The 14015-nt window shown below is 40.4% G+C and overlaps 1 protein-coding gene across 1 annotated transcript; it reads left to right on the top strand.

Annotated features, from left to right (window-relative positions):
- The first annotated feature begins 1287 nt into the window (after positions 1-1287).
- On the top strand, positions 1288-5419 carry LOC146515083 (uncharacterized). Its single transcript, XM_085166737.1, has 3 exons — positions 1288-1711; positions 2246-3561; positions 4511-5419. The coding sequence occupies exons 1-3, from the start codon at positions 1549-1551 to the stop codon at positions 4733-4735; spliced, it is 1704 nt and encodes a 567-aa protein (XP_085022863.1). The 5' UTR covers positions 1288-1548; the 3' UTR covers positions 4736-5419.
- The last annotated feature ends 8596 nt before the right edge of the window (positions 5420-14015 follow it).

Below are 14015 nucleotides of genomic sequence, written 5' to 3'. Positions count from 1 at the left end.
TTATTATAAACCTAACCTGCTCCCAACAGTTTTTAGTTTTTATTTTCTCAGCTGCAAACTCTGTGCTGAATAAGGGTTTGAGAGTAAAGATGATATATAACAAACATAATTCAAACAGGTTTAGTTTACATACACAATTTTATATGAAGTCAACAAGTACAGTGTAGGTGTTTTTCTTTTTAAATTAAATTACATTATTAGAATTTCGCTTGCTGCCAAGAGAAAGAAGAAATTGAGAACTAAATTTGTCTAAACATCTATATGTATATATGATCTCATCTGGGAAACTGTTTACTGTTACATATAATATGCAGTGTCTAAATGTTCACAGATTAATTCCAAAGTTAACTCTTCTTCCATTTCAAAGGAGAGAAAAATGTGGGACAAATGACATAGAAAGTAAACTCTAGCAAAAATACATTTATTGAGTACATTGCCATTTATGCACTGATCTCCCTGCTTTGATATCTGCATTACATTATGCCAAACAATAGGCTTTTGTTTATGTACACGGGTTTGAAAAAGAAATTATTCAACCAAGAAAGTGTCACAAAAGGAAAGTTAAACTGCATTCGATGAATGACGTTCCCTCCTTCTCTCCCTGCAGAGGTCCAAGGGATCTTCTAGGAATGATGATGCTATTTTCTGGAGTATTGATTGGTCAGTAGGCAGTGGATGTAAACACAAAACATAAAGAGCTAGCGCACTCCAGTGTTGCCTGTTTATAACAGTATGACAACTCTTTTGAGCACAACTGCTACTCATCACATGTTTCTACTCTAAAACATAATTTGCGCCTAATGTTTGAATATTAATTCCAAAGTTAACTCTTTTTCCACTTCCCTGTGACAAAGGGTGCAATAAGTGAGAGTAAAATCTAACAAAAATACATTTCTTGGGTAAATTTCAATTTTATACACTGATATCCCCGCTTTGATATCTGCATCACTTTATGCTGACCAATAGGCTTTTGTTTTTATACATAGGTTTGTAAAGTAAAACATTCAACCAAAAAACGTGTCACGCAAGGAAAGTGAAAGTCCATTCATGAATGAGATGCTGCAATCTCTATATATGTTGTTTTTATCTCTGGGAAACTCTATAAGTTTTCGTTATTATCTAAAATCACTTTTAAACCCGGGTTTTCCAGGAAGCTGAGGAAATTACGGGCACTTTCTATGCGTCACACATGGGAGGAGTTAGCAGACGAGTAGGGATCTAAGCGAATACAGTTACTCTGTCCAATCACGGTGCAGCGTGACGTCAGTATGTTTATATTAACGGGAGTGTTGCAACCTCGCGACATTCAACTCCTGCTACTACAACGACAAAAATACAGCTAAAGAACATGGAGAAAATACATGAGAACATTTGACGAAGGAGACCAAAAAATGGCACAGTCTTGCCGGAAAATGAAGCGACAAAACATCGACGCATATCTGTCACCGACGAATACGCGAAATCTCGTGGTCTTCGACGAGGAATACCAGAATACGTGAGGAGTTGTGTTCAACACAGTCGCCGAAACTCGAGAAGAAAGACGTGAAAATGGCTACGGTTGTTGGTTCCCAGACTAGCTCTGAGCGGACGGCGATGGAAAGGTTTGGCAGCGGAGGAATGGCTATTCTGCCGTGGACTAAACAGATGCTCACCGTGCTGTGGGAACAGCTTCGGTTGCTGGTTCAAGTCATTTACTACACTTTCCTGTCAGGTAAGAGTGAGACGAAATCAAAAGTTTTTTCCTTGCGTCTTACGCCCACTTTATAGCTGCTAAGGTTAACCTTTGGTGTGTTTACTGATGTTGGAAATTCCAAGACCACTGTGTAGGTGTAAGATATGTTTAGTTTTTTTTAATATAGTAACTGTCATTAAACGACATACCTTTAGCAAACTTAATATTCTATGGGTCTGACACTATGCTGTGTCTTACTGTCTGAATAGTTCCTCGATTTTTTTTTTTTTTTTAGATGGTGTTTCTTTTCCAACTTCCGCAATATTTACGTGCGTTTTCAGCATTTGAACATTGTTTAGCCATCACAGTAACGTTTCCCGTAACACTTGAAGTACAACACACGGACTTGTATGTTACACTCCGTAAACCTTCTTTGAAATAATACGTAAAACTGCAGTACAAACACAAACCTTGTCTTGGCTCATAGCATGAATGGAATAATTATTTCTTCAGAAAATGTAACTTGATTACATTTTATTGTACTTAAAAGCTGTTTTTGTTTTCTTCTTCCAGTTTTCCAAATGTTCAGGTTTGAAGTTCACGTGAGAATCACAGATGAGACTGGTCAGCATATCCAGCACATGACCACAGCCGCAAACCCAACAGAATCATTCCTCTTCACCTCTTTGTTTGAGGGAGACAACGGCGTCATGGTTGGTGGTTCAAATCCCCTCTCCAACTTCTGTGCAGACGTTGGTGACCCCTTTGCTGGGAAATCCACTGCTGAGGCCTTGCTGTCCAGTCTCCGTGCTGACGACCTGTGTTGCGGGCTTGTGGATGAGTTTGTGTCCAGAACAGCTGGCAACGAAGAGGGCATCTTTCTGGGACACCAATCTGGCTGGAAAATGGGCTTCCCTGGCGACTGGAACTTCTTTGTGTCGAGCAGCGAGGACTCTGGTTCAAAAGACACCTGCCAAAAAAGTAGTGAGGAAGACCTCAAATGGGATATTTCCAAGGAAAAAGTTTTCAAGCAGGACACATCAGAAGAAGATAGAAACTCTCACTGGAGCAGTGAGGAAGACCAGAACACAGTAGAATTTGAGAGTGACGAAAGTAAAGCACTTTGGGAATCTCTGTCAAAATCCAGTGATCCTTACAACCCTTTCTTTTTCTCCGCCTGCATTTCAACTAACACAGATATGGGCAAAAGAAAAAGTGAAGTAAAAGACTGTAGCGACACCGACCTCATGTCCGTAAACAAGGCCAGTGAGGAAATGATGGGGTGTCAGGGCCTAAAGAACTGGGTCTGTCGCTCCGACAGCGAAAGCAGTTGGAGCAGTTGGGCCAGTTCGGATGGTTCGAGCCCTGACATCGACAAGGAGGAAAGTGAGAGGCTGTGGGACTTCTTCAGCAGTCCTGAAGACCCTTACAATCCCATGTGTTTCACTGCATGCACAATCAGCAGCACAGCTCCCCAAGCCACCATGTTATCTAATTGTGAAACCCCAAAATCTGACACAGACACAGAGGAGAAGGAGAGCACCATCCCCCCTTCATCCGAAGAGGATGAAGAATCACTGTGGAAATCTCTCTGCCTAAAGGATGACCCTTACCACCCTTTGAACTTCCAGGCACCCCTTCAGAGCTCTCCAAAACTAACACTCCTGCAAGACAATGATTCAAATATTCTTGATGTTCACCACACACCAAATTCATCCACAAAAGCAAAGAAATGGGCAAAAGCACCCCAGAAGCCTGTGCTGCCAGAGAGACAGACAAAGCTTCACTCCCATCCAGAGACTATACTAGTGCCCTGGAAAAGATCTGGACAAACACCCACACCAACTTCAGAGACGAAAGAAAGCAAGGATGACACCACCCAGAAGAAGGTAATTGTCTGATAATTTCTTCTTACTTTTTCACTTTTTCCACATGGAGATGTTAAAGGAACCCAAATACAAAAGTTTTGGTGTATTTATTATTGTTTTTTTAGCTGTGGGCTAAATATATTAAACCGAATGAGTGTGTAAACATATTGTCAGAAATCACACTCAGTTCATTGACCCAAACCAGGGGTAGGCAACTCAAGGCCTCGAGTGCCAGTGTCCTGTAGGTTTTCGATATCACCCTGTGTCAACGCACCTGAATCAAATGATTAGTTTATTCCCAGGCCTCTGGAGAACTTCAAGACATGTTGATTTGGTCATTTAGCCATTTGAATCAGCTGTGTTGGATCGAGGACACATCTAAAACCTGCAGGACACCGGCACTCGAGGCCTGGAGTTGCCCATCCCTGACCCAGACAAATATAGAAGAGGAGGTGACCTCATATTTAAAGTTAGAATGTTATTATCATGAAGAGGAGGGCCTGCTGCTGACTCGTGTGTGTGTGTGTGTGTGTGTGTGTGTGTGTGTGTGTGTGTGTGTGTGTGTGTGTGTGTGTGTGTGTGTGTGTGTGTGTGTGTGTGTGTGTGAAACAGAGATAAAGATAACAGTTTATTCCTTCCTCCAGACAGAGTGTCTTAAGCTGAGTTGTTTGTTTTCGCTTAGCAACACTGGTCGTCATGACTAAGCCAGTCATGTGACACCAGCGAGTCAGGAGAGACTGACTTCCATGTGTATCGAGTTGCAGCAGTATTGCAAAGTTGGCACAAAGGTCTTATGATTAGACAAAGTCACGTCATATTAGAAAAATCAGTACTTGGAGTTGGAAAGAGTTGACTTAAATGTAGCTTTTAGATATTTAGAGTTTATGATCCCTAAATACAAGCACTTAAACGTCATATATGACTTCCAGTATTGTTCAATAAACTATAATATAATTCTTCTGAATTTCAGGTTCGATTTTCTCCTGTTGTCAAAGTCCATGTCCTGCGGACCTGGCCGTTTGCGCGGCAGGCGTCTCGTAAAGGACGCTGGGAAGAGATGGCACGAGACCGTGACCGCTTCCGGAGGCGAATTGATAAATTGGAGCAGGTCATTGGCCACTGTTTCACCCAGACCCACAGAGAGAATATGCGGGCCTACCTGGACAGTGCCTTGAAAAAAACAAAAGGGTCCTGAACACTGATTGTTTCATTTCCTTTTAGGATGAGAACTTGTGATTGGTTGCAATGCAACAGTGATTTTTGATTTAGGCCAATTAGAATTTTGATGTTAGGCCAACGTAAAATGTTTGGTGTCGAGTTGAACAACTTTGTACCTCAGAAGGTTTTATACATTGTGTAACTGTTGCACTGACTGACACTTTCTCATTTTAAGCTCAGCATTACTGTGTGGAATGTTGTTTTTGTATGCCTTATATAATGACCTAGTAATGTAACTTATTGGTGAAGTTTGCCATTTATTTTTACCTTTGTTTTCAGCAGTTTTTATGTGTGAAGAAACCACAGTCGTGACTCAAGAAAAAAGTAGAAAAGGATATCACAAAAAAAAGCAGAGCTTTATATTGCAAAGTTGTGTTAAGCATGATGGATACGCGTCAGATTCTGGTGCAATTCTTGTCTTACTGTTACAACTTTAGAATTTGATATTTAAGTTTTTGTCTTGTATTTTCTTATATTCCTGCACATAAATGGCAGCTTTTTAGTGCTGATTGTGAAGATGGGCGTTTATCTGATTGTATTTGCTGCATAACACTTTGTCCTCTGACTCACTCAGCTTGTCACAATAACATCGTGTAGCCAGACTGTCCCGAGCAAATTGATCATTAGGTGCTCTGAATCAATAAAATTTGTTACATTGTAACTTTTTTTTCCTGTTTGGCTTTTTTCGCAACCTGACCAATGATTGGACAAAAAAAGAAATGAGTTCAAGTATGAGAAATTGGTGAAGTAAAGGTGGCCCTGAGGTCCCAGAAATTTGCAAACGACACAATGCTGAAAAATAAGTAAATCACTGGAAAAGTGATGAGATTCAAAGCGTGAATGACACAAACATGGTGTGGGGTTGTGTAAACATGCAGAGAAAGAAGAGTTTCTCTACATTCTGAAAAGAACGTATGGATATCAGCACCTCCAGCCTGACTCTGACCAAACGAACTGGTTTAACCTTTTGACCCCATCTGGACACACCCAGTGTGGTCATCCAGGGTGTGAAATTTCCAACAAAGCATGTGCCTTTGTGGGACTTCAACCACTGAAGAGATAAAGGTAAGGTAAGATAAAGGTAAGTGCATTTCTGATAAGGTGATTTACAGGTCAAAAGGGGATATATATATATATATATATATATATATATATTACTTCTCATGTGTTTTCCCTTACATGTTACCACACACATACACAGGAGCTAATAATTTCCCACTGAGACGTGAGTCTCCGTGCAGAGTGGCTGCCGTAAGGCTGTCGTAAGACAAGGGTTAAAAACACAAAGTATGATGAAATGACTTTCCTGAGGGATGAAATCAATTAGCAGGTCTCCCCACCCCATCCCCGTCCCCTCCCACATGTGCACACACCATGGTGCAAAGGTGAGCAATCACTGACATTGTTGCTGTGTCAACGCAGCGGTAAGCGTACTGCTGATCTCCCACCACCTCCCTCCTGTGGCAGCATGTTGTGTATGTTATTCACCATCTGCTTCAGTCTTGCACCCCCCCTCCCCCCAATAATGAGTGGAGTTCATTATACTTTAATATCACTAACTTGGGTTATTTCAAACATTTAACCGCAAATTCAAACAACCCAGACAGACACACAGAGCTTTTATGGGAACAAGAACTCTGCTTGTGACGGCCTTTCATCTAAATATGATCTGCTATTAAATTTATTCTTTTAGCCCTAAAAACATGTGAAAGTCTTTCACACGATGTGCTCAGACCGTCCTTGCGTGTATGTTCTTTACAGACATTAAAACATGCTTGTTATTCAGAGTGCGAGACTGTGGAATGAATTTTGTTAAGACAGTACATTTTCTGGATGCTTTGCTTTTGTTCTCAGAGGCTGGCCTGATAATGTCGTCTGTAAGCTGAAAAACAAATTTTCACATCTATGGGGTTTTCTTTTGTTGATGGTTTTTTTTTTTGGTGTTTGCATACAGGGTGGTGAAGGTGGGGGAGGTACATCTGTCCCTCTAATTTCCTTTAGCCGTCCTGTCTGATTTTACAGTCAGACATGACTTGACTGGCTTAACACTGAATAACCAACCAAGGATTCTATGCCCTGCTCAAGGGCACTACAAGAAGACAGACAGTTATGAGGGCCAAATGAAGCTCATCACTTCACCATTCCAGGATGAATATAGCAGCTTCTCCTTCGTTGATCCCTTCCTTTCTTCCCATTTTCTTCTTTAACCCACTCCCCTCTCTTTGTATCTCTGTCTCCATCTTTCTCCTCCTCATCTGCTCCCAGTACCATTAGCTCAGTGGCCTAGGCGACCCCGTCTCCAGGCAACCGGCAGGAGTGGCGAGGCGCTGAAAGGATTGCAGGTGATTGCAGCAGTGGTGGAAGCAGCAGCAACAGCAGAGGCAGTGGGCTTTCAGTCAAACACACACACGCACATGTACACACACACGCAAACATTCGGTTGCCCCCTCTTACTCGCCTGCCAGAGAAGGGTATCTCCTGGGTCACAATTAGCTGATGATGCAACCTACCAGCAGCTATTGTGTCTGACACCACCTCATACAGACAGAGTGCATGAAATACAAAACGCAACAAGTCTGTTTGTCCTGCCCATTACATGGATTACACGATCCAGGCTGTCTGTGTAATAAGATGAGGTGTTTGGTTCATCTATACTTTCTCTTTGAGACACATGTTCCCTTTTAAACTTGCTGTTTGTGATTCAAATTATTTCACAACCCTTTTGTTCAATATTGAAATTGAATGCACCAGGGAGAATACTCTTTGTCTCACTCACCGATCAACAAAATCAACTAAAAGGCTCTTTCTGGGCCCTTCAACTGGCTCCAGAGAGAGCAACATAAGGAGTGGTTCACCACCAATTTAAGTGCATGAATGAAAACAGTAATAGAAGAAATGCTTACTGTTATTATCTTTCTCCCTATTATTTTCTCCCTAAGATCCACCTCCTTAAGTAAGTGTGAAGTATTGCATAGTCAGACATGAAGCTATGAGGTAAACAGTGATCCATGGCAGTATATAGCCCATTTATGTGGATTAGTGCGTCTGAACAACACCCAGACGATACAGACAGATGGTTCAAGCTGGAGCTGAATTTAGATGTCGTGTTTAAATTTAACCACTAGGGGACATTGCCTTCTTCGACCGTCTTCTGGTACGTGACATAGCACACATAGACACCATGGTTACTAATTGATGACAGCAAGAAACGGCTACAAGATGTGCTGCAGACCCCTGTCACGTTTGTTAAGAGTCACGTGAATGCATCAGTTATTCATGTTATTCACATTCAAGGGCTTTAAAAACCGACAACAGCATATTTATAACGTGACTTCTTGTTTTGTTTTTTATTAGCTTCCAGCCTTCTCTGAAACATTAATCTGTAACTCAAAATAGTCTCTTTCCTGTAATGGCATGTATATTTGGTGCTTACTTCCGCAACTAGATGACCATATCTGGACATCCAGTATGATCATTAGTCATCTCTTTGAGACACAAGGCTATGTGGACTAGTGATGTTCGATTCGTGAACGAATCGTTCAATACTCGAGAATCACTTTACTGACTCGTGAATCATGATTCACAAGCCCAACTGACTCACTGACTCATCCCTGTTTCTGTTAGCAAACTAATTCGCTTAGTAGAAATATATCTAGCTTATAATTAAAATTGTGTGGGCGGGGGGAAACAACAGCCAGTTTCTTAACAAAAGCATTTCTGCTCTGAACTGGAAGAAAAAACCCTGAGTAGAAGCTCACATCAAGAAAATAGCTCCTCGGTTCACAGTAGCATCGCTCTGCTAACATGCTAACAGCACATTTGAGCTACTCACCCCCTCCCTTCCTGTGCTGAATCGTAAGCGTAAGCAAATCACTCAGGACTCGCTCACCCCCTCCCTCCTGTGCTGAATCATAGAGCGAACGAATCACTCAGGACTCACTAACCCCCTCCCTCCTGTGCTGAATCGTAAGCGTAAGCGAATCACTCAGGACTCGCTCACCCCCTCCCTCCTGTGCTGAATCATAGAGCGAGCGAACGAATCACTCACTCACCCCCTCCCTCCTGGCTCACAGCTTCTTCTTCTTCTTGGTTGGCAACCAATGTTAAGGTGCATTACCGCCCCCTGGCTCACAGCTCAGTGGACATTTAGATGAGAAAATATATATTTAACACATTTAAGGAAAATACTAATAAAATACAAATAAACAAAATAAATGTTTATTAAGCAATTTTGATAGGAAATTGCTTAATTTTAGAAATGTTTTTGCTCTTTTTTGCTCTATAAAATAGTTGTTGTTTTTTTAGAATCATTCATCTTAGCAGTGGGATTTACATGAAAAGAGAAATTAAGTTTGAGTGAAAATGTAAATTTTTTGCACTCTCTGGTCAACTGACTCAGTGAATCAAATGACTCAAAATAACCGATTCACTTTGGTGAGTGATTCATTAAAACTCGATTCAGTAAAAAGAATCAAATTTACCATCACTAATATGGACACAAAGAAATGATGTAGGTCTGCTGCCCTCATGTGGTGAAGCTGGTAACATCACGGCAAAAGGGTTTTGTTGTTGGAAGTTGTTGTTTTGTTGTTGTTTTTTCTATGACTTGCTGTTGATTTAACTCAAAGGAGAACCCAGTTTTAGGCCAATGTTAGGCCTGAGTCTAAAATTAGATTAAGGTATCTGCAGAGATTTAATCTGTTTGGACCTGGAGACAAAAGGGAACAGCTCTTTGTGCAAGGCAAATAAACAGAAAGGCATGCACATTTCACAACTTTTAAGGAACTAGACTCTGGCTTAATTTTTAACAGGAAATTAATGGGGCGAGAGAGAGAGAGAGAGAGAGAGAGAGAGAGAGAGAGAGAGAGAGAGAGAGAGAGGTAATGAAATGCAACAAAATTCCCTGCTGGATACAAGACAAGGAAGTTCATTTTTTCGGTCAAATATTCAATCCCCGTAGCACAAAATGACATTTACAATACTTTACTGCAATGTTTTAGGGTTATTTATTTATTTATTTATTTATTTTATTATTATTATGATCATGATTTTTCCAACTTGCAAAGCCAACTAATCCACTGGTGTTTGAGAAGGTGATGGTTACAGTAGTGACAGTAGTGCTCAGCATGACTTTTAGGCACTAAGACTACATTAGTCTCTCTTATGTGTTCACCAGTTTTCAATGCTGTCAAAGGGAAACAGAACTAATTACCCTTTAATCCAATCTAGTCTGGTTTTTGTGAGATCCTGCACTGACCCAGCTGATGGAAAGGCTTCTGATTAACCAGGATCACTAGAAGTGTTGTCTTATTAAAAAGGCATGTCCATAAAGCTTCACATTTAAGTATGTGATGTCTGTGAAGGTTCTCAGTCATCCAGGTCATGGTAAACTAAGGAGCTTGGAGAGAAAAGTGACTTTAGTTCTTTAAGCTTCTTGAAGATATTTCACCTCTCTTCCGAAAAGCTCCTTCAGATCTAAGGGCAAATGGCAGAGCGTGTCAGATTTTTAAGACCTATTGGGAGCATTCCTAAGAGGGGCGTGGACCCACTATTGATCATCTGCCTAATCACATGAGCCAAGGTGTGAAAACCAGTGTGGATCTCCATCAGCCAAGGTTTTAGGTGAGCCCATTGTGAGACCTTGCCCCACCCTATCATCTAACTTACTGATCCTTGAGGCTACCGCTGTTGTTATTTTATGCAGTATAAATAAAAGGATTTTGATGTTTATCCTACAGCTAACTCAATCAATACAATTTTTTTCAGTAAAGGCCTTTAGAGATATATTAAAGTCATTGTTTTTTACATTTATTCCAGGCTTTCCCAGTATCCTTTTATATCATGTGTATCATTATATGTCATGTGACATATAATAACTAATGAAACCTGTATTTTTGCCCTAACTTTGAAAGAGCTTTTCTTTATTAGAAAAACTAGTTGTGTGGGCAAATATGTGCTTTTATGATAATAACCAACATTTGGGATTAGGTCACGCCTGACTGTTATCGAATGCCACAACTGTTGCAACCTTACTGGGATTGTGCCATTGAAATGGTCGAGGCAGGGCAGGCAACCAGGCATTTTGCCTGCCCTGCAACATGTCGAGTCGCTTGAGTGACAGAGCTTCTCCTCCACAGACTCAGCAGCAACTCCAGGCAGCAGTGATTGAAGAGTGGGAGCCACCCCACTGGATGACATCCGGAAGTTAAGCCTGTCCATGGGGCATATTAGTGCAATGATCAATGCGGATGGGGGGGCACACTAATTAATGATTGTGTGTGTGTGTGTTTTATTGTAACCTACAACGTACAGTGCATATGTTAATTGGGATTTTTTTTTTTTAGCTCTTTTTCCTTATAAAAAGGTAATGATAGTCTCTCCTTGTCTTCTGACAATAATGATAAGCTTAATATGCTTTCTGCTCTACAGGCAGCTTGAAGATGCCATCTGAACTCCACCAGAGGGAGACAGAGTAACGCTGAAAATGTCCCAGATGGTCCGGTAGGCATCAGCAAGTCTTCTGAAGAAACTGACTGGATAATTTCTCATAACTCATATGGAAATATGAGCAGCATAGTGGAGAGAATTCACACTTATAGTGAAATTGTTTCAGAAATATTGACCTTTTCACTTGAGGCAGATATTTTTCTAAGGAGAAAACCTTTTTTGTCTTTTTTGACAGAGAAAGACAAATTTATAGGTTTTGACCACATTTAACAGCCTTGGTGAAGGGAACACATTTCATGAGTCATCGGGTGATGATCATGATTTGCAGAAAGGTAAAAAACAAACAAAACGAAACTAAAAAGTTAACCATGACTTATATAACACAGACAGCAAAGAAAGCACAATTAACTGTGATGATTGTATGACTTTTTTCATTAAACTGACTGTAAACTTTGTATTTACATGTTTTCACTAATACTGCCAGAACATCCACATTTTCAGCAGCTGAACGCTGGAAAGACTGAAATTAACAGAACAGTGACTTTACTTATTTTCTGTGTTGTTGGAGTCTAAAAGTTAAGCTCCAAATTTGGTTTTCCAGGTGATGTTTTTAACATTTAGGAAGTCCACACAGGATGGGTGAGGCTCTGCCAGGCCTGCGGGCTGTTCCACAAGTTACAAACCCTCGTATGGAGCAGAGCCATGCATTATTCACCCCACATTTACATAAGACACAATAGTGAGAACGGTGCCAAAAAAGTGTACGGCTGAACTGTGTGTTTGTGTGTGTTTATCTGGCGTATCAAGAGTGCTTCTGAACATTCCCGCGAATCTCTTTGCCACCTGAGGTTTTTGCTGTTCTGCCAACAATTGTTGACGCAATCAAGACAAGGGCACAGACCCCAAGGCTCATCCTCAAATCCCTGAAAGCTTTGGTTACCCATTACAAGAAGAGAGAGCAAAGGAGGGAGCGGGCAGATAAAGGCTGATAGTTTCTGTGCACATTTATCTTTCTGTCTGAAAGCCCTGTTTACTGAGGACTTAAAGCCAAACCAGGTTCTCTGGCATTTTTGAAAAAACACAGGTTAGAGTGGCCATGACTTACTTCAGAATTCCTTCACGGTGACGAATGATGTAATATGATACTCAAACAATCACATAGTAATACTGTTATGTTCCTGTGATGGCATGCCTTTGTGTTGAGTCAGAAAGAAATCAGATAAGCGCTCAAGTGTTGATATTAGCGTTGCTATTTTGAACACATTAACTGAGTTTAGCAGTTTCACCAGAGTGAATGAGCAAGTTGAAGATTTAAAACAAAACTACAAAATAGTCCCAGAAGCACCAGAATAAGTGTCAGAGAAAGCTGGGCAGGAAACAGATTCTCCACAAAACAATGCTCACTGTGAGACAAGGTGATCACTGGGCAAGCTATCTTTCAGGAAGGCCCTAGCGGCTTCAATATGCCCTAAATATGTTTCCTCCTCCAGTCAAGGGTACTTTGCATCTGTTGTTACAACAATTTGAACTCTTGCGCTACCTTCAGGCAATTAGATACGGATAATTCTTAACCTCCATGGTGGAGGTTATGTTTTTCTGTTAGCATTTGCTGGCGTGCCTTCTGTCTGTAAACACAACAGCACAAAAGGTTTTGAATGAATTTTGGTCCAACTTTGCAGGGGTTCAGAATGGGGTCATGTTAACAATCCATTAAAATTTGCCTCAGATCCACCAAGGTCTTCGAGGTCAACTTAATTATTTGGTAGTTGAAAATGAACAAAAAGCCTTAAAACTGAGCTGAGAAACTAATATTCTTACAATTGTTAACATATAGAAAGTATCACATAAAGATTTAAAATATCATGTCACATTTGACTTCTGACCTCTCCTTCAAGGTCAATAGATAGGTCAAAGTGATAATAATGCTATATAGAGCTATTCAAAACTATGTTTCTTACTGCCATTGTTTGTGTTGACTGCATATAGAGAATTACATACAGGCAGTGTTGGTCAAGTTACTTGAAAAAAGTAATCAGTAACTAATTACTGATTACTTCCCAAAAAAAGTAATCCCGTTACTTTACTGATTACTTATTTTCAAAATTAATTAGTTACTTAGTTACTTTTTAAAAACACGATTTACAACCTGAATAGGTGATAGAGCGATAGATCTTTCAGCCCAATTCTACTTTTTCTACATAATCCATCATACAAAATGTAATCAAATGAAAAAGTCTCTTTTTAAAACTTGTTTTATCAGTTTTAATCTTCTAACTTTATGCATCAAACAAAAATGTAATTATATGCAACATTCTCTGACTGGAAGAAATTTGTTTAACATTTAAACCTATTTTCTGCACATTCCAGCACTAAAAATATTTTTTTGTGTTTACACTCACTCTTTCAAATAGATGCAAGTAAAACACAGCAGAAAATAAATAACATGAAAGACTAGCGGTCCTGTTGCTCTATTTTCACCTGTAAAGCAAGAGTAGGGTAGGCAGAGGTTTACCCTGGTGCAGCTGTGCAGCAGCGGTCAGTGGAAGAATCCACGAGTTTCTCTGTGAATTTCCCTTTACGTTGTTGCGCACTCGGTGCTTGCTTGGAAGTTTAGGGTTTTTTTTCACTGTAAAAACAAGTTTTCTTCCCACGCACAACAGACACTAATGTTTTTGTCACTTTTTATGGAATCAAACTCAAAGTAAGGTCAGTACTTCCACGCTTTAAACGCTGCATGCTCATACTCTCTCCCGCACTCGATATATTATCCATTGTTGATCTGCACACAGCTGTTGTCACAAACGTCATTG

This window comes from Neolamprologus multifasciatus, chromosome 7 (assembly GCF_963576455.1).
Source record: "Neolamprologus multifasciatus chromosome 7, fNeoMul1.2, whole genome shotgun sequence".
NCBI lineage: Eukaryota > Metazoa > Chordata > Actinopteri > Cichliformes > Cichlidae > Neolamprologus > Neolamprologus multifasciatus.
Note: the sequence above shows the minus strand (reverse complement) of the source record. Positions and strands in the feature narration are given on the sequence as shown.